A 27,820-nucleotide genomic window follows, 5' to 3' on the forward strand; every position below is an offset into this window, starting at 1 on the left:
AGTTTCATATCGCCTAGCGTTTTTATCTCAGTGCTCGACCGGCCGTTGTCGCGACGAGACGCCTCTGACGCGACCATCGGTCACCGAATACCATTCTAAGTTTTCGAATTTTCATCTTGTCTCGAATCGTGGTTAGAGTCGCGCGACCGTTGCGAATTCGTATTCCGGATGAGAAGAAAGTAATATGGTTTGGTGGGGTGCGCGTGTGCGAATTTTCGCGACGCGCCGGTAGCGAGTTTGATTCGTCTGAACCTGAAAAAAACGTGTGAATTGCGTGAAAAATGTGCAAATAATACGCTCTGCGACTGTTTGTGTATTCAATACTGATTCTGTGATTGGTGAATGTTTTGGATTTTGAGGAGAGATTGCAGTTTTCGACTGTGGAAGAGAGCGCAACATGACGGCGACATTCTGCTATGTAAGCTCGATCAAATTATACTAAAATTACACGCAAAATTAAAACGAAAGAATTTTATATAATATATTACAAAGCTTTAAATTATGCACCGTTTAAATTTAAAATGATTTTTATTGTTCATAAATTCATTCGCAATACATAATAAGTCTATTCTAATAGCCAGTGATCATTTCCATATGTTCATATGTTCATATTTTTTCTTTTTAAATTTATAGTATTATTTTATTTTATGCTAGTGTATATACAGTATAATATTTAGGATGTATTCAAAACGTAAAAAATCTATTGACGTGTCCATACATATCAATTAATTCGGAACCATGCTTATATTTTTTAATGTTTTAATAATAAAATGTTTTATATATCATTAACAATTGAAATTTTTAAATACGCCATATTTATAATATAAATTTGTATAAATAACAATATATTTACGCGCAGGCAGTGCTGAAATTTTTGCTTGAAAATTCAAAAGGAAAAATCCATGTATGTAATTACGAACACGCTTCAAGCACTTTAAATTTTTTAACACGTTTCCAAACATTCAATGTAAATATTACACAACTATAAAATTCAAAAAGTGGTTTCCAAATATTAAAATTAAACGTTCAAATTTTGATCTTCAATCTAAATGATTTAGTTAAGTTTCAAATCGAATGCGCTCAATTGTGTGCATTTCTTGAACATAAAATTATATACATATACAAATAAATATTCAACAATACTTCAATATGTATACATATATATATATATATATATATATATATATATATATATATATATATATATATATATATATATATATATATATATATATATATATATATATTTATATATATATATATATATATATATATATATATATATATATATATATATATATATATATATATATATATATATATTAAATAATGCTACAAAATATATATTTTTAATGAATAAAATATGCTTATCGATTAATTGCTTGAGCGACGATTAAATTGAACATTTCAGCAATATATCAAAAGTCGTTTATACGACCTTGTCGTAATATTGTATTAAATATTTATACAATATTACGACTTATATAAGCTCAATTTTATCAAAAATAATTATTATTAGTACTTGTTCTAACTTTTCTCGAATTAAATCGTGCACATAGTAACAATGGCCGCCAATAACAATAAACCGTATCGAAAAATATAATACAACCTCGTATTCGAAATCGATAACGATACCTTTCATAAACGAAAGGAAAATTCTATATGATCATAATAGACGTATGAAAAATTTCAATTTAAATACTTATTTGAATAACAATGTATTCTATGTACGATCTGCACCCAAATTACATATTGCATTGTTCGAAATTTCGTTGCATACGATTACGCTCGTTTGTTATTATTTATTTATTTTAATTTTTTTTTGTATTTGACCTTAATGCGCCCATACACGCACACACGCTTTTTCCGCACTTTCCAATGTCGGATTATAACGGTTAATCTCACATCTAAATTGAACGGTTTCGCCGATGCGCATTTTAAAAACGACAACATGAGTTGATTGATACTTTCTGGGCCACTCTATGGTGTACGAGCATACGGCTTAATTAATTTATTTTCAATGGTCGTTATCGTCTTGACCTAGAGATATAATGGCGCTAATGAAATTGACGATTGACGAGGAAAAAAAAACACCATACAGATAGCGATGTAGTCGATTTTTTTACCCCACCTTATCTTTCTAACCAAAAATATTTACATATGTACACGCTTTAATAGTCGCTTAATTTATTTATTCAAAACGAAATAAATTCAAATCCATTTCAATGTGACGGCTGTGAATTATTACAATTCGAATAATTTTCATTATCGCGTACAAGCACATACAATACACAATTAAAAGAAAAATAACACAAAATAGTACATATAATGGCATTGAAAATACCAATACATCAAATTCGGATAACAAGGAATTTGGCGCACACACAATATCGGCGTTCAATTGACCGATTTAAATTTACGAATCCTAATCCTTTTATCGGAATTAGTAATTGATTAAAGCAATTTTTCAATTCGAATTTACACTAGATTGCCATCTGAACTCGTTAAATATCAATTATACAAAAATCACGTAACAATCCATCAGCGTACATATTACGTGAACTTTGCAATTATAATTAACGTTACATATGAATGTTTTAGTACCAGAATAATAGTATCTGAATTAAAATATTTTAAACTTCGTACAATCCTTTTGAAAGGATTAAACTTAATTTTTATACGCCGAATATCGAAACAAAATGCTCGAAACACTATCGTTTGTTTGTTTGAATCTAATCTAAGATACAAACATATGTACGTGTTGGTATATTTATGTATTCATTAAATTAATCAATAATCCAATAGTAATCTAGCGGTATTAAGATAGTGAGATAATTAAACTATCGACGTAATTGATATTTGATTGAAAAAAATTCGCAAAAACTACTTTCATTCAATGAGAACGTCGACAATTTATGTGTGCAGTTTTTTCACTTTCAATTTTTTGTCGTATTATTTATTTAAATTTTGCTATAGTTTTTTTTTTAACATTTTCCTGGTACTTTGTATTGTTATATCGTAAAATTTAAACGACATTGTTTATTTGATTTTCAGGTTAACACAGCTTGCCGTGTCAGCGAAGATATTGTGCCTCCTGATGGTGAGTTTCACAAATTTTCCATAATTCATGTTTACAATGACTGTTATTTTGCATTAACGAACTCATCATGGTTTGCAATTTACTTTATAACAAAATATATAAACAAAACATTGTGCTATTTAAGTTGAGCATTCACGTTTTTCATGGAAATTTTTATACAAACAAATTAACGAAAAAGTTTCTTCCGATCGAGCAAAATGTCTGTAATAGTGTATTTATATACATATATGTATGTAGGTACAATTCAATAAATCAAATCTACGACAAATGTAGCCAAAGACGCTACGAAAGATTTATCTGCCGAAAAATCTCTCCGTGTGTGTCTACCATAAGGCAAATATTCCACTTTCGCCTAATTTTATAATATCACTATGTAGTGTTGTGCCCGTTGATTTCAACACATGGCTTCCAAAATGGATTGATACACGAATTAAAATAAAATTATATATAAAAATAAAGTGTAAGGTAATATATAGGCGCGCGAGTGTATTAATAGTAAAAAGTCGAACGCTCATTAAACGCCCGCTGTTCGCCCGCGTCGAAATTATTATTGAATGTGTGTGTATGTCTTCGTGGGTGTGTGTGTATGTGTGTACGCTCCCGCGCATGTGACGCTGACGCCACCCATTGCAACTCGCTCAATATCAGGAGCATATGTTAGATGCTCCAAACTCCCCCCCCCCCCTTCCCTGCTACCCCGCATCTCTTCGACACGATCGGTCGCCACGCCACGTCCTTATGCGTAGCGTATACTTCTGATATTCTAAAATTTGTTTTTTTGAAATCCCCTTACTTGTATACGCGTCCGCCACATACATATCTACATATGTATGTACATCGCGTCCGTTTTTATATATATTGGTTAGCAATCATAGTAGTATATTATTCTAATGTTAATGTACAGTATAATAGGAACAATAGCTCAAAAACCTATTTAAACGAGCAAAATGTAATCCTTTAGGTATATATGTACAATGTTTCCACGAAATTATATAAAATATAGGACAGTTAAATCAATTTAGTTTTATGTCGGCCATATAAAAGCGTTTATCTGCGATAGTAATAATATATAATATTATGAATTTAAAAGCGCACGTTTGAACGACTATATTTCATCGTAATGGCCGCTATATACGAACGAAAAATTTATGCCGCTGCACACTATGGTGGGTCGGATTATTATCATCATCATCATCATTATTATTATATGTATACGCAAACAAAACGAAAAAAGCTTTAAAAAACGCGTTTACACATCCGACTACTTTGTACGGTTTAAAAGTGATAAAATTTGCATATACAGTTCCTACCAAAAAAAGGTCACAGACGCTCGCAAACAATATCCTGACAGAAATTGCTTGTATTAGAAGACGTTTACGACCTACCTGAGCACACACACACACATACCACTTACAGGTAAAACGAGCGGTCTGGTCGAAAGCGAAAATTTCCTTATTAATATTCATTGATTTTAATCGACGTAACTGTGCATTTGGACCGTTTTAAAATTTGGACGCAAAATTCGCTCGCGTCAGAAGCGTGACCGATGGTGGCTTTCCTCGAAAAACGTGTTCTGGAAAAATTCTTTTGCCGAGTGTGCTACACGGGTCAAGGATGAGAGCTGATAAGATTTTTTCGATTCCAAAGTTCATTCCTTTTAGTGCTGTTGAATAAATAATTCAACGTTTGTATAGAATCACTATGTGCTAAGCTGCAACTCTAAAACTATAAAAAAATTAGAATTTCAATACATTTTAAAAGGAAAATTACGATCGTTATATAATACATATTTGCATAGACGTATTTGAGATGGTAGTACTAAATAAATGAATTGTGTATTTCTTTGACTAATTATTAGCAAAATGACAAACTTAAAAATGACAGGATAAATTTACGATTCTTTTAATTTCAAGATTAAAAGTATATCATATTAGTATAATTTATTATACATATGTACATACATAGTTAAAGATAATACGACAGACATTTTACGAAGCAAATCTTTCGACATTTTATTTTAGTATTTTATCGAATAATATTATTTATTAATTATTATTACATTACTTTATTACTCATTTTTTAAAACACAATTTTAAATAAAAAAAAAACTAAACTTTGGCGTCATATATTATATTATATTTTATAATTAAAAATAAAATTGTAAAGCTCATTGTTAAATAGAGTATTGTTTTGTAACAATTTTGTCCGGTTTATTGTTTAAGAATATTTTCAGCCCACGAATGACAACTAGGTTCACCCGACCCATTATGTGTTGTTGTGAAATTTTAACCTTATTAAATTTCTAGATATATTATCATTTGTCTTATTTAACTAAAAAAAATCCACTAGGAACTGTGCCGGACTCCAAGCGTCCAGTTAAAAATGTGTGTTTTAAGTTAAAATGATGCAAAATCTGTGAGTTTAATTATTGAAATTAGCTATAAAAATCATTTTATCGAATAGTATAAAATAAGTGAAAGAAATTAAAAAAAATGCCGGCTTAAAGCAGAATCGTCATTCTAAGGCCGATATCATTCTCACATTGGCCGTTGAGTGCGGCGCGTACTGAATTTCCCCTTTCTGTCTCTCTCTCATCTTTGAGGCACGTGTACAATGAGCTTCCCGCGAAAATAATTATTTGTGTTAATATTGATCAATGTTTTTATTTCATAATGACATAATTCGAATCATATAGGTTTTGACGAGTAATACATAAAATATGAAGACCCTGAATTCAGTATATAAGTCCTGGTCACTCGCTATCCATCACAGTTCGGCAAGTATTAAGAAACAGCTTCTATAGATAAATTGTTAAATATTCGTCTTTCAATTTGTCTGCAAACTAATCTGTACATCAATGACCTTTAAATACTTTTTTTATATTTATCTAATTAAAGATTACTTTTTTAAATTTCATAGTTGGATTTACTTTATCTTGTCGCATAGTTAATAACATTGTTTGCACTCTTATACATGTATATCAAACTATCAATAAATATAATTGCATAACCTCATTACACAAACAATGCACAATAAAACTATAAATAAGCGTATTCAACACTTTTTAGTATAGATCAACAACAAGTAAGTTCCTTATTTATAATTCAAATACATTTTAGAATATTACATATATGGCACTCTTGAAGGGTATTAAACAATCGATATGACGCCACTGCAATCAAGTCGTATAATACATGAAAGGAATATATCCGCGTTTGAATTGTTTTATGTATAATACAAAACAGCGCAATAAGTTTAAAAAATCACACTTTAGAGAATAAATTTAACATAAATTGATATTTTGATTGACGTGGGTCCGGTTAAACCGTATCGATTTCATCTTGTGACGTTAATACATGGAAGATTTCTACGTTTCATCCGTTTCAGTGTCACACGTAGTACTATTTTATATGGTGCAATATATTCATTATAATATGCATTATAAACGAGTAAATTTTGCCCTGAGGCTGACGACGGAGTTTCCACTATTATAAAGTGGTATAATATGTAGTAGCCGGTCAGTTCATAAAAATGTACCACTGATTTATGGACGCAATATAAATCTGGGTAATTGGATTATTTATTGAGATGATTTCATCCATCATCCCGCATTAAAAGGTGAACAGACGTGATCCCTATTAACAAATTTATAATATAATACATGCACCTGCCCGAGATGCGCGCATATTTCCATTCTATCAGACATACTGATTTGCATTTTATTTATGACCTACATACATACAAACGAGACTATTTGAACGGGTTGGGCTTTTTAATTAATAATTTAATACCTTAGCTTTAATTTTAACTAAAGATTTGATTTCATAACCACTTCAAATGAAACTTACGTAATATTTTCAGCAAGCATACATCCGACACTTGATACCTATGTAACTTAATGATATGAAAGCTTTTCACTCGTGTATAAATTAATATGATTATGTAAAACTTCAAGTTTAATATTTAACAAAATTCAGTTGTATCTTACAAGCTTTCATTTAGTATATTTTATTTAAAAAATCAGGCAAAAGCTTTTTAATATATGAGCCGTTATATTTGAAAGAAGCATAAGTCCACTTTTCGTCATCTCAAGAAATATTTCACAAAATATTAAATATAATGTTTTGCGTTTAACAGTATTAAAAAAAAATACGTTTATTCTGCTTTACTGAGATTCTGGACATATCGAATTAAAATAAGTGACAGCAATATGTGAATAAAGTCAAACAGAAATAGTATTTTGGGAATTGAAAATTGGACTTCTGATACTTTCAAATATAACGGCTCATACATATGTATATATTTTTTCAAAGTACATGTTTTATAAAAACATCACAACACTTTTACTTAAATTTTTAATTACTGTTTATTACTTTAAATATTACGAGTTCGTACTTATGTAGTAGTTTGATTTAATGTGATAACAATATTAAATACTAGTCTACATAAGTATGAAAAAATTCTAAAACCTTCAATAAAATTTTATAGTTTACGATTTTATGTCGAAATGTAAACATATCAGTGCTTTTTTTTTGTATATACATAACTATTTAAAAATATTTACATATCCAAATCCGTTTTGAGTAAATTGATATTTTAAGCTATTCAGAATCTTATTCGACAAGATACAAATACAATTTTAAAATAGCCCATGAAGATATGTATTTCAAAATAAATGATGAATCGGTTTCCTTATTTTAAAATATACACACATTAAAGCAAAAATCTAATTATATATGTATGACTTGGGCCACTTTTATAATAAGGGTTATTAAATGTCTCGATTGTTTCATCAATATATGATTATTATATAATTCATCTTCATTTCGAAAAGTGTAATATAAATTTATCGATTATATGGATATTGTTTCGACATTGTTCGAATTTTCCGGAATCAAAACTACATTCCTTTTCAAATTTACCGTTTATAAAATCTTCACGTATGTATGTTTATCACGAGGTGATATGAAAATCATTTTATACTAATAATCAACAGCCCCAAATTATTATATTGAGTCAAAGTAAAATGCATTTACATTGACGCGTAAAAGAGGACCGAGTCAACGGTTGTTTACTATCAAATTACTTAAAAAGAATTTTGCTGATTAAACCTGTGTCGAAACGCTTACATGCTGACTTTTAAATTTTATAAAAAAGTGGGTATACAGAAATCCCATTAATAGCGGTATAATCAAATTTTGCAATTTATTTCGTCGCATATTTCTAACCGTGAACACGCGGGTAGGTATATTATATTTCATTGACAAAAGTTTGTAAAACATAGCATTTATTTATTCACTGAAAGCCTTCCAACATTATAAACCTATAAACACCGACCATTAATTACGATTATGTGAATCTCATGAATTCAATATCGTTTTACATAAACGTGACACCTCGCCTAAATGTCAACCGCCTTGCAACATGTCAAAATATTATGATACCTTTCAATTTACGACATCTAATCGTAATAAAATTCATTTATTATAAAATCATGCCACAAAAGCGTGAACATAATTACGTTTATGGACTCAACGCAATATTGACTGTTAAACATGCCCAATTTTAATTAACTTAAACCGTAACTATGCACACTAATACTTAAACGTAATGTGTAATTTGCGATAAGATCACAATGCGAATAATTTTAGCAAACACTGGTTGTAAATTTATTATTAATATATGGCGTTTTAACGTCTTATCGATACGATCGTTGGCGATATGTATCGAGGCGCCAAATTTCCGATAAAATGTTCGCGATATTTTGTAAGACCGTCTTCAAAAATTTCTCGGACGAAACTACACTCACATAGTCCAATTTCCAAAATTTCATACGTATCTAATAATAAATTTATCGTTGTGGTATTTTAAACTACATCTGATTCTTGATTATCGGTAACTAGGCAAGATACGACGTTGTAACTGTAATAAAACATTTTCCGTTTGGCGCCTGATGGAATTGAAAGTCTTTTTCGGAACAAATTGTGCTTTTTGCCTGTTTTATTGTGTTATAGGTTACGGAAATGTTATGGCAAAAATGGCGTTTGTTTGAAATGCGATAGTTTGCCAATTGATCGCTTTTTCCCTATCGAATCTCGGCCGGTCGGTCGCCCCGTACACATTGCTGTGTTATCTCGCATAACATGGCAGCAAGAAGTAGACGGAAAATGCACACACAGACCTGCAAAATTGCAGTTAAGTGCATCGTAACGCATGTAAAATAACTTTGAGATTAATATGAACTCGATTTAAATAGCGCGTAGTTGAATGTTGACCATGTTTTGTACTGTGTTTGCGAATTCATTGTATTTGCATGAAAATTTTTTAATAATTTTTAATATCCATTAAAAATAAAAAATTGTTCATTTTTATATTATATTAATAAAATGGAAGTGTTTATTCATTTGCTATGATTTTTTTCAGGTGTTATCACACAACATCTGTGGTGCTTCTGTCCAGTCCAAAATAGGTCTTTTCAACGAGGCCTCACACGGCTACGTTTGGGTGTATCAAAACGGCACAGTCATGACACGTCAAGACGGAAAGCGTAAGTATTTTTAAAATATATAAATAATATTTAAAAAATATAAATAACGGTTCGAAATCCACAAATTAAGCCAAAATTTTATAAATAAAATTCTTGGAATCGTTGGAAAATGTTTATTATATTATTTAGTCCTTTAAAATGTAATCTCATTTAAAATACTACATAAAAAATATTTAATATAATCAAAATATATATTACAAATATTCAAAAGACGTGTTTGTATTAATGTAATAAGAACGAACTAGACATTTAATTGTGTTAACATTTCCCATACAATGGAATCATCATATTACACATTGAATCATTGTTTAAATCAAACTAGGAATTATTATCGTATATTTTTTGAAATTTCACCGCTAAGCAACAATACAATAATAAAAAAATAAATATTGATAAATCGGTCGCAGACGCGTATAATATAAACGAGGACGAATTTGTCACAAGCAGATACGAACGAGTTCGATTGAATTAAATTACAATAAATCACACTGAAGCGTTATCAAATTAACGCTTCAAATATATTAATAATATGTGCTAGACAGGCGGCTTCGAGGAATTCGAAAATTCAAGTTGATTTATGAAATAATTCCGAATAAACATCGCGATTACCCGAATTTACGGGAATATTGCACTTGAACGTCGAACGAGGTCGAATCAATTCAAACGTATTTATTTATTTTTTGCAATATTTACCCACACCATTAGACTGTCGGTCGGAAAATCTTCATTGTAATAATGGATTTCGCAAACAATTTTCGTATCACTCGATTATGGGTGCAGGATGGGTGATTTCGATATCGCCTTATCGCCGCAGATCTACGGATAGAGATCTGAACTATTATTATATTTATTTATTTCATTGAATACATTTCGATTTTACGTCACTAAATCCCAAAATAAACGATTGAATGTCGAGTGTGCGCTCGGAAAATCGTCGATCGGCTGCGGATAAGCGATATTCGAGTATGCATTTCCCGTTGTTTAAAGTACACATTCCGAGAATTATTTTCCACGTTACTATCGAGATTCTATTATATTTATTTAATAATAGGCGTAACTTACGTGACTTTTTTATAAAAGATACAAAATGAATTATAATGTATATGGGCATCTTTGGATGTAACAATTACATATTACGGTCATTTGCCGAACTTTATATAAAAATACTAAGATTTTCCGTATAACTTTGGAACTACTATTAGTCGCTCGATCAACAAATTGCAGTTATTATAAAGCATTGTTATTGCTTTATTCAACGATTTAAGTATAAAATTAATACTATTCGAGGTCAAAACTAGGTCAATTGATTAAGCATTTACCTTTTTTATATCATACAATTTGGTAATAATATGAAACGTTAAAAACCTTCACTTTCGGTTCATAAATTTAAATTATTTTTGTGGCATTATACATATATAATACGTATTAATTTTACATATTGAAATATCATTTTGGTACATTAGTATATATGTATGTACATATAGTAGGTGTTATTTTCAGACCAGGGAATTTTTATTAAATACGACAATTTTCATTCAATTTATATTATTGCTTATATATTATTGCTTATTTTAATAAAAAAAAAATTAAATATTATTTTTTTTTATATAATATATGTATGTATTATATATACATATGTATATGAATAAAAACGTCAAAATAATTAATTTAATTCAGGTTCAACTTCCAGTCCATGAAAAATAATCAAAATCAAATGGATTTTTAATTTCGATTTAAAAACAATATATTGAGACACATAATTAATATCAATTTACAAAAAAATAAATAAAATATAATATCTCAAGGTCAAACTTTGCAAGACTAGTCTTTGCATAGCAAAACTCAATGCTTCCACTCCTTAAAAAACAATCCAATTTAAGCTTATGGAAGTAAATTTATAAAAAATAAATTTTTAATTTCGATTTATAAATAATATATTGAAACATTCATATATATATATATATATATATTCATATATTCATAAAAAAAAATTAAATATAATATTAAATGGATTTACTATAATCAATATGAGACATATTACGAGTCTTTGCACAGCAAAACTTTATGCTTCCACTCCATAAGAAATAATCGGAATCAAATGGATTTTTAATTTCAATTTAAAAATATTATATTAAGACAAATAATAAACATGAATAAATGAAAAATAATAATAATATCCCGAGGCCAAATTTTGCAAAACGAGTCTTCACACATAGCAGCAGAACTCCGTGCTTCCACTCCATGAAAAGTCATCAGGATCAAACTTTTTTTTTTATTTCAATATAAAAATAGTATATTGAGACACATAATTAATATAAATTTATTAAAAAAATAAATAATAATAATATCTCAAGGTCAAATTTTGCAAGACGAGTCTTAGCACGACAAAACTCCACGCGCCTAGTAGTAAACCCCTTATCAACCTACTTCCATCGACCGCAAACACACACCACTCAATGTTTTAGTGCACATGTGTATATTGGCATTACAATTTCTTGCATTGTGCACAGCTTGCACTTCCACATTCTTCGTTGCTCACTCAATAGTCCGTCACCTTTGTGTCGTTTCACTATTGACCGTGACGTCAGAGGCCACTGACCGTAGGAAATAAAATAATATTCCCAGAGCAAATATTGAGAAGTTGGCTCACACACGCCGTCTACAGGTGTAAACAACCTTCGGTCACCAGCACACAAATTCCACACTGGAAATTTTATCGCACAGCCGGAAAATCACGAATCGTTGGCGATCTCTGCAGTTGGATGGAGCGCGGTCACAATGGCAGATATTGATAACCGCACACGTAAATAAACTATAATATGTACCTGAGCCGTGTATATACATATATATATATATATATATATATATATATATATATATATATATATATATATATATATATATATATATATATATATATATATATATATATATATATTATACGAATATTATGTATGTGTGTAATGATATTGTAGATATATCCGATTCACTAGTGTTATTATGTACATGATCTTTCGCTTCTGTGTGCTTAGACGTCGCTTGTATCCAATATCAGTCGTTGTCAGATAAGAAAATTCCACGTTTAGCTATTCTCAGCTGAATTTATTTATAATTAATTGTGCGTGTGTAATACTGATGTAAAAATGTAAGCTTATTAAAACTCATATTATGAGGAAATAATCGTCGCTTATTTGTGAACTATTTTAAACGGGTTTTCCGCTTTATATTTAGTGCGAATGATTTTATTTTCGACCCACACTCGTGATTGTATGTAAATAAAATACAAAGGATTTGGAAAATAGCTAAAAAAAAAAAGAGTTTTTCATTTTTAAGCATAACTAATGTGTCATGCAATCGAATTTGTATATAAAATGCTTCTTTTTATAAATCTTGAAAGGATATCGAATACCTATTTGTTAAATAGAAAGTAATAGAAAAGGTAACCAGAAACTCACTTGTAGATCACTAAATACAAACTCAGTAGAATTTCATTAAATTTGATAAGTTCGAAATATAAACAATACTTATTTCATTGAGAATAAAATCATATGACATACATATTTAAATAAAGTGATTTTTAAATTCAATTTCTTCTATTATTTTGATTATAAGTTCTCTACACAAAATATACGTTTCATGCTTTTGATCCTAAAAAATTTAAAATATAAAATAAAAATTCGCATCGATTCATACAAAAACATTGCGTATTTCAAAACAAACTAAAAGATGTCGAAAAATGACGCCATTTTTTATCGATAATCCTGTTACGTCAATGAGAATAAAAAATATATCTCAATTTAATTATGTACTATCGTCACAACATAAACAAGATATTTTTTCAAGTAATTTCAAATTTAATATATAAACCATCAATCGTGCGATTTAATTATCGCGTTTGCACGAAACTGGGTCACATATTGAATAAACATAAACTCTCGCAATATATGTATTATTATACGTCTGCGGGAAAAATTTAATAATTCCACAGATTGCATCAATATTTCCCAACCTATTTACATTTTAAGCGACCAATATCACACTTGATTGATGCAATTGTAAACAACGAGTGGAAATGCTTGCATTATTTACATTTTATCTGCAGTTTCAATACTGAACAATATTTATACGCGGTCTTTAGGCTCTGTTTGAGAACGACAAACATAAACACACCCACAAAAAGATAAAACAATTATCTTTGCAGTGCTTAAATGTATTTATTTAATATCATTCTAACGAACAGTAAACGGCCGGTCGTAAATCACGTACTTACTCCGTGCAAAAACTTTCAAAGTACACTGAGATAACATTGGGATTTCAATTTGAAAACATTTCAATTGTTCTTATGCGTGTAATGTAGTAGTTTGCTACTCAAGAGTTATCTTTCAATGTAATTACCAAATATACATATATAACTATCAGTTGCATAACAGCTGAAATGCATACATGAGTAAATGATAACTGTGTAGTAATTTCACTACAAATGAAAATTTAACAGACTTCTGAAACTCGCAAATTTTATACCAGTGTGTAAATAATTTAAATTTTAGTTAACCATCTCATAATTATACGTTACAAAAGCCACAAATAATAATTTATAACTGCGTTAAATTGAGATGTGCAAAAATGTAGTCGGAAATGCCTATAATAAATAAAGATTTTTTTGACATATTCAACTACATAAATACTATCTATAAATCATAATTTAAATGTTATTCCAATACTAAATAAAAAAAGATGTGTTCTAACACAATACAAATCACTATGATATAAAGCCTGATAATTTAAATGCTATTTCCGTTGAAAAAATATTTTGTGAATAATTAAAGAATACAATAGGAATTCATTATAAACTTTAATACATATTTTAATTACAAATAGTAAAATTGATTGTAATAAAAATTTTATTACGTCAAAATTAATGTGCCTAAAAGTTAAAATTCTCATTTGTAAATTGTTTCACTCGGTATTGAAGCTCAGTTTCAAATGAATCAAAATAACCAAATCATCAATATACTTTACGTAATTAATTATTATAATAAAGAGAGTACTACGTTCTATTTTAATATTAAAAAATAAAATAAATCAAAAGAAACATAGTCATTGAAAAAAATCATCAACAATGCACTGCGATATTTACACCAAAGTTGTATATTTGACAACCCTTAAAGTTGACATGGAATAAATCGTAATAATTACGGTCGATAAATCATTTAGTTAAAATTTTCAAAGAATACAACCCCATTGCATCCACCCACGCATAAATTTAAAATGCATAATGCAACTTAGACATTATTCAACCGCGATAAACGGTCGCATTATAGCAATACGCTTAAAGCTCACTCACACACACACTACAAAGATCGTTCGTATAATAATAAATAAAATAAAATCACAATCGGCACTTTCAATTTTCCACCCCTGCCCTCCCTTAATATCATCCCCACGCCGAAGAAAGCTTTGACGGTAGACCACACAATTACAATTTTTTGTCGGTTTGCAACATCCTCTTCGGTAATTGGGGATGGCGCTAGGGCTAAAAGCATTTTATTATAATTTATAGTCTATGGAAAAAATGTTTTAATGACAAGACTATGTATTATATACACACACATATATACATACATATATACGGACACCGTTATTGTGGTGAAAATTCAGGGCTGTACAACACAATGCGCATAATGGGTGGTCTACGCAATTTTACCCCCCGCGTCTTAGTTATAGGGTATCGGAAGCTATATTTTACAAAAGCGTTCATATATCAAAGAAGGGTAACTTATTTTCGAAATAAACATTCTCCGTCGACTACAAAAGAGCGAAACGACCCAAATAAATTAATTCCTTTTTTGGTTTTTACTTATTTTTTGTGCGTAGACCGAAGTACAGTACCGCTCATTCGATTTGCATCACTCTATTGCGAATTCGTTTCATTTCAATTGACAGCCTGTATGACTGTTTTATATCGGATTTTAATATCTTTTTAGATAGTAAAATTAATTATTATATTATTTTATATATGAAACTTGTGAAAAGCAATCTATTCAATATTTAAATTAAATATTGAAATCTAATCAATATTTTATTTAAATTAAAATCCGAAATAAAAATATATTAACGTACATATATACAAGTTCATATAAATTTAAGCTATTTCATAAATTAAAATATTTTAATTTAAAAAACAATATATCTAATTTAGTATGTATGTACAGTAAAATTCAATCACTGTACATACATACTAAATTAGATATATAAATTGATATTTAAATTAAATAACTCTGAATAAGAATTAGTGGTAAAACAATACATGTAAACCAATCGTTCTAAACCTATGGGTCGCTACTCAAAATCGAGTCGATTTGCATATTATATTTAACGGTTAACGGATTATTGCGCAAATTGCGAATACGGAATATCTGGCACTCGAGTTCTCATTACTACAAGATTTGGCGTAAAATAAATATCGAAATATTAATTATTTTCTATGATTCGTGAATTATTTAACAACTTAATCGCCACGCGTTTGTAGAAACCGATTTGATTATTTTATTATATGAATATCATTAGTGCCAACCCTTGACACTACCTCTTAAATATATCACAAACCAACGAAAAAAAATTGACTTTTTTCAATTTGATTAGTATCACTGTGATACTATCACAGGATATTTTTAGATGTCACTGTGAAGAAACCAAAATTAATTTCGAGTCGTAGCCTTAAATACGAAGGAGCGCGCACCGGTACGCTTATGGCGTTGAAATGGTTAAGAGGAAAATTCACCAAAATTACAATATAAGGAAAATCTATAAACAAAATCCCAAACACAAAATGAAGCGATTGATTTTGATTTTTATAAATGCTTTTTATTATTAATAAATTATGTTCACAATACATCTTATATCTATTTTAATGGCTAATGATGATCTACTGATCATTTTCTATTATACAATTTTAATTTAATTTTGTTAGTAATCATAGTATTATATTATTCTAATGTTAATGTACAGCATAATAGGAAAAAGAGCTCAAAAACGTATTTACAATAAATGAAACGATTAAATGACCGCCACTGTATCTGCAACGATTCCAAAGTGCTGTTGAGCCGAGCACATATCTGACATTGAGTTCGAATATCGCATATTTATACAGACATACATATATTTATCTCGTTGAAGCGTTCGGTATCTCTACAAGCCTTTTTCATGTGACCGCAAATTCAAAATTTTCCACAAACAAACGGAAAAATCCACAAGGATCGATCGAAGCCCTATTAATTTTTTTTTCAAATTCGAATCACCTTTCTGCGCTTTCGTCGTCGATCACCTTTGTCAAATGTAATAATAGTGAATGGTGTGCACGCGCGCCACCGTTTCAGAATCGCCCCTTTGTGTAAATGGCCGCACTTTCATACATACAATGAAGACTAAACGATACATCATCGCCCCACAGACCCACATCAGATGGATCGTCTTTCAATACACTGGGATCGATGTCTGCTTACTTATATTATACTATTATACTCGGGTGTGGATGCTTTCTATGCTTTTCATGAGTAAAAGTTGATTTCGATTGGATTTCGGCTAAAAGCGTTGAAATACAATCAACGGTAAAGTATCGGTGAAACATTATAAGAGTTCCATTATGTGAAATGTTTGGGATATTTCGATTATGTACATACATACATACATACATATATCACAAAACAAATGTCATACAATTTCATAATACCTGTCAAACGAAAAAAAATCTAAATTCGACTCTCCATCATACGACCCGCCCCGTTAACCGTATACCCGGCGCATCCCTGCAATTAAATCCCCTCCCCCATCATCCGCATAGTGCCAAATGCGCAAAATTATGCGCTTCGTCTCGTTAACATTCGGAATGTTACGGGAGCGATTTTTCCGTTTCGTTAAACGCATTGAGACCGACTACACAGAGGGTAGCCGCACACCCGCACACCATAAAATCATCCCCTGTATATAATATAATATGCCGAATCACACGACACGCGGCCAAACCCTGACAAATTGCGTGCTAACACACTCACCCCCGGATAACGCTACAGTTAACCTTTTGAGCGCGAAATTATTGGCCACGCGTCATAAATTTTCTGGTTTGACCATCGGGTATCATCCAGGATTTATCAATTGTAAAATTCCGTTTTCTTTTATTTTCGTATTATTTTGTTGTGGTTTCTAATAACTTTCATTCATACGATATATTTTGAATGGTTTTCAATTTGCTGTGATAGAATATGGAGACAGGAACAGATTTGGCCAAATTGTGGCGTAATCAACCTTGTGCTCTAAAGATCTTATATGCATTTGACACTTCTGTTCAATTCCGGTTATTATTAATTTAACGGGATACGTTTCAGGAATTTCGCGATGTGTGCATTTTCAAGAATGTCGTCGACTGGTTTTACAGCGTTGTAACCTTTTTATGGGGCGGTCGTGTTAATTAATGATGAGCTTCTGGAAAATTCGAAAATGTTCGACTTGCAAATACATATGTATATATTTTTTATTGAATTTATGCGTGTTTCATTAAAAGCTCGCATTAAGTTTGCTTTTAACGCTTTCATGTTTTAATTAATCCGTTTGATTTACTTTTGGCCGCCGAAAATTGGCTCTTTTTTAAATCTGTATTGCGCCTTAAATAAGTTATTTTTAAGCACAATTTAATTAAATGATAAAACGCTGATTCTTGGCAGTAGTGAACTGCTGAAAAGTTGATCTTGGCAATAAAAATCTTTAATTAAATTGACTTTCAAAACTTGCGTAATCTTTCAACCGAAATAAACGCATTTTTAAAGTACTTCTTATGTTTCTTGAAAATTTTATTTAATTCAATAAAACAGTATAGATTTTTGACATGTTAAGATTATTGTTGCATTATATAGAATTATTGTTGATTTAAATTATATGAATATTGTTATGTTATATAATATTTGTTGATTTAAATTATATAAATTGGATACCAAAAAAAATAAAGTTCAAAGATTTGAAAGCCACAAGATAAAAATACATATTATTTACTTTGTATTGTTAAATCAATTGCTTAGAAATAGTTTCAATATTTATTATTATTTAATGAAATGAAAATATATATTACTAATATTATCTTTATTGTAATATAATTTTAATTTAATTTAAAACAATTAACTCTATCAAAAGTCAACTTTCCGTAAGCAAAACTTAAAGAACATTTTTTTATGCCTCCACTACAACTATTTTTGAAACATTTTAATTAATTTTTATTTTTTTTTCTATTGAAATATACCATTTTCATTACTAATAAATAATTTAAATGTATATTAAGCATAAGAAGTCATTCAATATCATCAACGTAAACCTTTCATTCGTCGCTCATTATATTATATTATGCTTAAAACATAAAATAAATTAAAGGTGACATTTAAATAACACAACACAAGGCTAAATTTAATATTTTCATACATTAAAATCCACAGAATTATTTATCGCTCTCAATTTAAGCATAAGAGACATGTTTCAAAGTAATCTGATAACACATATTATTTATTACAATCTTTCACTTTTCCGGTTGATCGCAACGATAATAATACGCAACAACTTCTGTTTTCCGACAACCGTTCGAAATTTATATATGTACATACAAATAAACAACCGAAATTAATAGGACATACGTAGTATATTTAGAAACACTCGTACGCAATTGATAACATAAAAGTTTTATCATAATTAAAACGCGATTATTTTCAAGTGGTATTTAATTATATAAACATTCGAACGCTCCTGTTGCCATATTAGATACGCAGATATCGGAACTAATGTAATTCTTTTTTTTTTTTAATTAACGCTCATCGTATTAGAGTTGATATCTGACTGTGGATTTTTACATAGGAATAGAGTAATTTGTGTCCGTTTCGTGTTACACGGTTGTAATTCAATAAATCTCGATGCAGTAGTAGCAGATAGTTAAATTACCTCCATACATTTGTACGTACGAACGAGTCGGTTTATTTATGCAACTATGTAACCATGTCGGACACTCGATTAGATTTCGATAAAAGGAAATGCAAACTAGTTTCGTTTAAAAGAGAAAAAAAAACGTTAAAATATATGTTAGGCTAATGGCATTAATTCGTTTACCACTTGATTAGCGGCGTACGGTTAAAAACAGTGTTAAAAAAAACGCACGCGAGTATCTCTAATAAAACGCTTTGTTTTCTCTTCGGTAGTTTATCTGCGTATTTTTTGTTTCTTTTTAGATACTGTTCGCGATCAAGATTGTTGACAATTGCGTATTAAATATTCGAGATAGATAGGTATCTCAGAATGCTACTTAAAAATTTCGTCGCAATGTCAACTATTCGGAAAATTTCGATAAAATTCTCACAGAATCGAACGAGTTACACTGCTTTTCTCGGATTAAGTAGATTTGGATCTTGGAATTCTTCACGTTATTCCGTCTATCGGAATCGATTCAAGTGCATTCAATTACTCGGCGTGATTTAACGGTGAAAATTCAAATTCAAGCATTTTTAGACCGAATGTGAAATCGAATGTGTAGGCGAAAATCCAGATTTTTTCACTCGAAAAATAGAATTTCTCTTAATAAATTTATTCAAAATTTTATAATAGTACAATATTGTTATAACTACTGAAAAAAGAAATATTTGCCAAAAAATTGTACATATAAAAATAAGTTGCGCAATGCTTTAGAATCGTGAGTAGACCACACTAAGCCAATGGATATTTGGCCGATTGTGTATCGAAATTACTCAAAACTTATACATTATTCAGATATCACCTATTGAAATTTGATAAATTCAAACAATTAAAAGTTTCATTCGGCCAAGTGTCCGTTTAGCCAAATGTCCGTCGGCCAAATGTCCGTTCGGCCAAGCGTCCGTCGGCAAATTATCTATTCGGTCAATAGTCAATGACTAATTATAAATTAATATTTGTATATTTTATCTGTTTCCTCTGTCCAAACATCCAATTTCAACTGACGATCAAATTTGGTATACTATATCATAGTGCTCAAACCGTGCATGAGTTTTGGAAGTATTTACAAACATTTTGAAAGCATTTTTCAAAAATAAACTTTCAAAGCCGAGCAACGCCGGGTAAATGTGTTTTTGCGCTATGCAATTCCTCAATTTTCAATATTGAACCACCAATCGTACTTTAAGAGGCGCTCTTTTTTAATTATACAACTAATTGTTTATAAATTACAACTACTTTTGAGTTGAATTACCTTCAATGGATTAGTAAGAATATTCTTATATTATCTCAGACAGACAGACACACATACGTAATAGCGATATTATATCTATGATGGCAAAAGATTTAAAAAATAAAGTGAAAATTATAGTTCATATTCATACAATATACCTATGTATATATAAAAATAATACAGTGCATGAGGTATTTGCATGAATCATTAAACTTGGACATTCAATGCTTAAATTTTAAATTAGGTCCAATATGACAAAGCATGGAATGTTCTTTTTAATGCAACGAGTCATTGGGTCATTTAATGTAATGACCAAATACAGAAAGCGAATGATGACCAAGAATGGCTAGTAAAGTGGAGCAATACAAAGAATTCAAATGGCAATGAATAATGTATAAGAAAAGTGATAGACAGTACATTCATACATACATATAAAAGGTCGCATGTAAGAAACGAGGAAAACATGTAGATAACTATTACTTATTCAACAATGCAAATGCCAATAAAGCACAATCACCTCTGAAACACACGATCTTTTCGATAGATTTGGCGCATCCCACTTCTGACACCAAAACACACACACACACACTTTGCAGTCATGATTCACGCGTTAAGCGCAAACCCATCTCTCGGAAAAGCTCTAAATGAACCAACTCGGTCCACTTCAAAAGCACACATACACACACACACAGACACACGTCAGTTAACACCCAGACCCCAGGTGGGACGCTAATTAGAGGCGAAAGGCGTACCAGACGCAACACGAGATCGGCCCGACCGATAGCCGTGTCGCAACCGATAACAGAACAGCCACACTATTTTAAACTCGAATTTTGATAACAGCCAATCAATCACCACCGCAATCGTTAAAATTAAACCGCACATACATACATACAGCCTGGTACGTATCATCGATCATACGACAACGAACTGTTCGAAGCTTAATCGGAGAGCGAGCTTTATAACCGCTAATAACAGGGCTCGCGCGTAATGAGGGTGAGCTTACGTGAGCCAATAACGCTTTTTCATTACGCCTACTACATATTATGGCCGACGGTATGGTCTTGTCGGCTTTTAAACATTAATAATAATAATAATAATGGCAATAATAATGTAAATTTCAGCTGTAATCTGACGTCTTTATCGGGCCGGGGGGAGGCTGTCGGCGGTGGCGGGCCCGCGCCTCGCTTAAATTGCTCAATTTGCGCGATAAAAGGGTGGTTTAATTAAAATAAGTAATGCGAAAGTGTTAATTAAAAGTTTGCTTGTGAAAATCTCAAAGGCTTTGTGCTGGAATCTATGTATGTAGTTCGTTTGAAGATCGAGCGCTTTCGATCGAGTGAAATGCGCAGTGCTTTTTTTGAGACGGTGTTTGAAAAGATGCGCAACCCATCAAAGTCTTCATTGTTAGATAATATAATACTGCGATTAGATTATTTTTCATTCGAGGATTAAAATTTTAAATTGAAACTGTATTGAATATTGTAACTGTATTGTTTCAATGTGAAAGTTTGAGAATCTATAACTTCAATTTAACGCAACAAATGCATGCAAAAACTATTTAAGCCTATTAAAAATATGTTCAAAAGACAAATACATCACTTTTTGTATTAAATGTGAGAAAATTTATATTAAAATCTAAATTTATCCGGCAGCATATGTAGACTAGTTGTTAGCATATAATGCTTTCGAACAAAGTGATTATGGGTTCAATCCTATCGGTAGCTGCTGGCCAGACCTTGGATATGTGACTCCAGGTCGATGTTTTACTATCAGATTTTGCCAATTTATCTGATTTTCATAGAAACAGTTCCAACAAATTGGCAACCCTTTCCCATTATATCGAGAATATCCAGTTTTCAGCATGAAATTTCGCTTATTTGTATAAAATGCTGCAAATTTGACCATAGATATCTCTGTTGATGTTAATTGATATTTGTATTTGCCTTGTATAATACTCATAATAATTCTGTACATCACTTGGCCATAGTAAAATAAATAAATAAACCTATAAATCAATAAATAAATGTACTAATAGGTTTGGCCAAAATGGCGCATTGGATCAATCTCCACTTTGGTATAATAAATAAATTAACATGTGTATTAAAACTTAAACCAAATTGCTATATCGATGACTAGGTACACAGATATTGTATGTCCATTTTTGAATTTGTATTCAATTTGAAGTTTGTATCGAATTCTAAGTTTGTAGATGCTGGAATAATTCAGGTTTTTCGCTTCAAGGTAATTTATGTACACCACATAAATTTCCTTGAAAGGAAAAACCTGAATTATTCCAACATCTACATACTTAAAATACGATCCAAATTCAAAAATGGACATTCAATATCTGTGCACAAAGCCATCATGATCTATTGGTTAACGATAGTACATTTATTAGAACTTAACTTTATATAATTGATTGGATATATATCTAGCAATATTATTGATTTGATCAATTGTTTTCAATTTGTCATGATATATGAAGAAATTATGATAAAACTTTACAAACAAATCTAATGCATATATGAAATTAAAATGCAATAATAACGCAATCCAATGGGAGATAATTGAATATTTTATTTTATATTATTTCAATCGAACATGTACACTTGCCATTATAGATCACTCCAAAGCGACGAGTACTAATAATACAGATACAATACAATAATACAATTAATTCAAGTATTTTTATACAACGCGAATTCATACAAACATCATCCACAGTGACATAAATGGAAAAAAAATTACAGCATTTTATTATAAAAATTGGCGAACCTCAAGACGCTGAATAACTTGAAATTTTCAAGAGAGATTGGAAAGGAAATGTCAATTTACAGGAAGCATTTCAATGAAAATCAGAAAAATTGGCAAACGATCGACCTGAAGTCACAAACCAAGGTCTGGCCAGCAGTGGGACTCTAGTGGGACTCGAACTCGTAACCACTCCGCTCGAGAGCATAATATGCTAACCACTAGTCAACCCTGCTGATTATGAATATTTCACATAAAAAGTGTAGTATTAAATAATTAAGCAGCGTTAGTCATATTATTGTACATCACAACTAATTAGCCTATCATACAAATGTTTCATTACTTTACAAGCACAATCTCTCTATACAAAATGAGGATTATAAAGCCTTATTTTCTGGATCCGAGTATGCGGCAATAACGCGGGCACTCAATACAAACAAATCGACATTAACGAACTAGTTTTCCCAGTACGAAATAATTTCGATTACGTATGTATATTTTTAATTGACCATTAAGCTGACTACGACCAGGGCTTTGATTAACGTGCCGCTCCCGGTCGCCGTGAGCTTTTTGGCTAATTTTTAACTAGACTAAACCCAGCAGCAGCTTCCAAAAGCTTTCACAACTCAACACAAATTAAAAACGAAATAACTCAACACCGAAGACGACGATGACGACGACCGCGATTTGAACAGATAATAACCAATCCGCTCGTAATTTATTATTTCATTTTCTCATTAGGCCCCTCTACCGAACGACTTAATCCATCTTTTCAATTATACGACATACCGAATTGTTTGACAACAACACACTCATATCTGCCCGCATCTTCCTATGTACATATGTACATACTCTGCTAATATATTTCAAATAAAGCGTCGAAAGTGGACGATGACAAAACTATTTTTTACGTTCCCTTGCATTGTGCCTTTTTGTCCTAAAGCCCTACGGAACAAGGGACCAGGAGTGGTTTTTAATCCCGGGTCCCTCCAGTTTTCTGGCTGCGGTCTGAGATTTAAACATTTGAGAGTTGTTCAAACACGAGCGGTTGCCCCATGTAAACACGTGGCCGGTAGCAGAAGGGTACCCGTGTCAGAATGCCACTTTCAGTGTGGAATTTAAATGTCCCCATGACGATAGTGATGTTTACTCTTCATCATTAGGTAACCACCTTCTATTCTCCCTCTTTATTTTCAGTCAGTTTTTTTTCCTTTTTATACGCAGAAGCTGCTCGTTATTGCGCTTCTATATATGCATGTACAATGCTAAGCGTGTAATAGATATACCTAAGTACACACCAATTAATTTATCACATTTAAATTTTATATATCTTTCAACCTTTACAAAAAATCTGATTAAAAACATTTTAAGTTCATATAACATCACCATCAAATAAAAATCAAAGGAAAAGTTTGCCGACAAATCGTTTCAGCTAATCACATACATACAAGTGTTCAAATCAAAAATTAAAGAAAAATACAAAATTTATTAATAATTTTAAATTTATACATTTATACTTTAATACAGAATTAAGTTTTATGCAAAATAATTTTTATTTAAAAACCTATAGTAATTCAAAATAGGGTGATTAATTTTGGACCACTCTTTTGAAGTTCGATGCAATTTTTTTCAATACAGATTTTGGTCTGCATATTTCGACAAAAAATATACAACACTATATTTATTATATCAAAGAAATATATCAAACTAGCTACATAAGATATATCAAAATAATTTACATCCGATCTGTGAGAACTCAATCATCACAATCTCTAATAACATAATTTTCTTAGAGCCTATTCGTGCGGACTTTGACTCAATCGACCGGTTCGCACGAAATCATCAAAGTCATATAATAATAACATTGCGGCGGTCGTAAATTATCGGAATTCGAATTTTATAGCCGGTGCAAAACTGCGCTTATAAGCATAAATTATACATGTACATATGTTTGCGAATAAAAATTGCGAACTCTTGTCTTGTCGTATTTCACGGACTCGACAAAGACCCGTTCCCAACTATTGTTCTTGGACTTGAATCCATTGTGTCTAAATGTGCGTGTCGTCTCTTTATTAGACCCTGCAAACAGGCCAAGCTTAATATTTATATTGAGCCGGGATTTCCCGGGAACCGAACGTGTTGGTGAATAATCGACTGTCGAATATTCATGTCGGTGTCCGTCGATTAATGATTCGGTCCATTCGAACGCACGCAACGCATTTGAATTTGTAATCTGTATGAATTTTAATTAATATCGTGTGTTTTGTGATTGTTGCAGAATACCTACAACTCTTGTCGTTCGATAGAAAGGACAATCCCCTAAGAACTGAATACGACGATTCGAAACTCGTGATATTCGAACCGGAGCAGAAGATGTACATCTGCTTCAACAACTTTAAAAGGTGGAAGCTAGTCGGAAAACGCATTGTAAGTATAACTTTTATGCATACTATACATATGTAATTAAAATCATTTCAATATAATTCATTTGAATTCGACTATTCGTAGAAACTGGATTGGTTTCATATGAATTCATTTAATTAAATACTTAATAAATTAAAAATTGTTTCATCATATACAATACAATTTTTATAATAAATTTAACCCGTTGAATTCGAATATGATAATGATTTTTGTTGGCTTGCTCTCTTATAAGAGATATGAGTATTTAAAAAAATGGGTAGTTTTTACTTTTGGCTTTTGCAGTCTATAATTCAAAATCTAGTATCACTGTGCCAAAACTGAGTACTGAAATCGATAGTCAGATGCTTTGTATATTGATTGTGATATTGTATTGCTTTGAAATACTTATTAATAGTGAGCTAGTGAATTTTAAAAGTCAAAAATATACTTTCTTTATGAAATTTTTTTTTCGTAATATAATGAGATAATTTCGCAAACTTGTCACTTTACCATGTTTATAAGGATTGGTTTTGTATGTTAATATTCGTTTTTTTATCGAAACGTACTAATTCGAGCGATAAATGTTTATTATCATATTGGATCATTGCGACTGAGTAAGATCCCCAAATAATTTACAACTGAGATTTAGTACGCTTAGATAAAAAAAAATATTGAGATGGAAAACCAATCCTTTTAAACTTGGTTAATAAAAAAAACTGGCCAATATAAACTAAAATATTTTTGACTAGATAATTAATTTAAAGCCAAAATCATATCACTATTGATTTCTGGAACCCACTCCGAACACATTACATAGTACTAGATTTTTACCGCAAAATCTAAAATCTATAAGAATTGCGCACTTTTTTAAACTCATAAACGAGAAGGAACAAACAAAAATCATTATCATAATCGAGTTTATTGGCTCAAACTTGAACTTAAACTTATACTCAAAATATTGAACCTAACTTCGCTCTGGTAACTCAAAAATGTGATTTTTTGTTGCTCAGTGTTATTCGATCATTATTACTTTTCAAAATATTGAAACGGGTAAATCCAGTAAATCTTTTATGATTCAAGAAAATATATAAACTGTTTTTTTTTTTTATTCAAATATATATGTATTTAGTATGTTTGTAGTAACAATGTGAGGTTTTATGGTCAAGCAAAAATTCGATCTTTAGATTTGTTTTCTTGCTTATTTGTCTATCATATTCCCAATATTCTTTTAAACTACAAAATGACTAATATCTGAATTTCTTCCGCAGTCGTTCAAGAGGGCGTCCCGCATGAAGCTGTGTCAGTTCAGAGAAAATGTCACCGAAGACACGTTTTACTTCACGTACTCTTCAGTGGCCGACAGAAAACACTTCATGTCGTTCAACTCGCTTGGCATGCCGACGAAACACATAAAAATAAAGAACAAAATGTTCCTAAAATCGAGGTTGCCGGAGAAGGACCTCATCGACGACCACAACAGAAAAGTGGCAAACCCCAACCGACACCGACACGAAAAACGAAATTACCTCGAAACCAAAAAGACATTCCCGACTAGAAATTAAAAACAAACAAAAAAAAGCTTCCGCGCTACGTAATCTAATATATCGCGCTTTCCGTGTGCAATTTCCAAAAAAAAAAAAGTGCGCTTACGGTTTATTCAACATAAATAAAAATACATATTTAATCACCAGATCAATGGATAGTGCGCAGTAGTGAACGACGACAACAACAACCAACTACAAACGTTTAAAATAGACGCTTCTGTTTATATAAATATTATAATAAAAAT

At 30.7% G+C, this 27,820-nt stretch overlaps 1 protein-coding gene and 1 long non-coding RNA gene across 3 annotated transcripts in view; one reads left to right on the forward strand and one right to left on the reverse strand.

Moving 5' to 3' along the window:
• On the forward strand, nucleotides 1-27,695 carry LOC143917858 (uncharacterized). 2 transcript variants are annotated; one of them, XM_077439467.1, is made up of 5 exons: nucleotides 1-418; nucleotides 3,055-3,100; nucleotides 9,524-9,647; nucleotides 25,907-26,055; nucleotides 27,300-27,695. In XM_077439467.1, coding segments are annotated over exons 1-5 (615 nt in total). In that variant the 5' UTR covers nucleotides 1-416; the 3' UTR covers nucleotides 27,594-27,695. The 2 variants fall into 2 exon arrangements, with proteins under 2 accessions (XP_077295593.1, XP_077295594.1); XM_077439468.1 differs by lacking the exon at nucleotides 9,524-9,647 and having other exon boundaries at nucleotides 30-418; nucleotides 27,300-27,659.
• The window catches only part of LOC143917655 (uncharacterized), a 160,606-nt gene that overhangs the window by 63,211 nt on the left and 69,575 nt on the right, over nucleotides 1-27,820 (reverse strand). The window lies entirely within an intron of this gene.

This window comes from Arctopsyche grandis, chromosome 10 (assembly GCF_051622035.1).
Source record: "Arctopsyche grandis isolate Sample6627 chromosome 10, ASM5162203v2, whole genome shotgun sequence".
NCBI classification, from domain to species: Eukaryota; Metazoa; Arthropoda; class Insecta; order Trichoptera; family Hydropsychidae; genus Arctopsyche; species Arctopsyche grandis.

Excerpts from the sequence above, each read along its gene's own strand:
- LOC143917858 (XM_077439467.1), top strand. Across the intron at positions 9,648-25,906 it reads GACACGTCAAGACGGAAAGC|AATACCTACAACTCTTGTCG; the intron begins GTAAGTATTTTT and ends TGATTGTTGCAG. Across the intron at positions 26,056-27,299 it reads AGCTAGTCGGAAAACGCATT|TCGTTCAAGAGGGCGTCCCG; the intron begins GTAAGTATAACT and ends TTTCTTCCGCAG.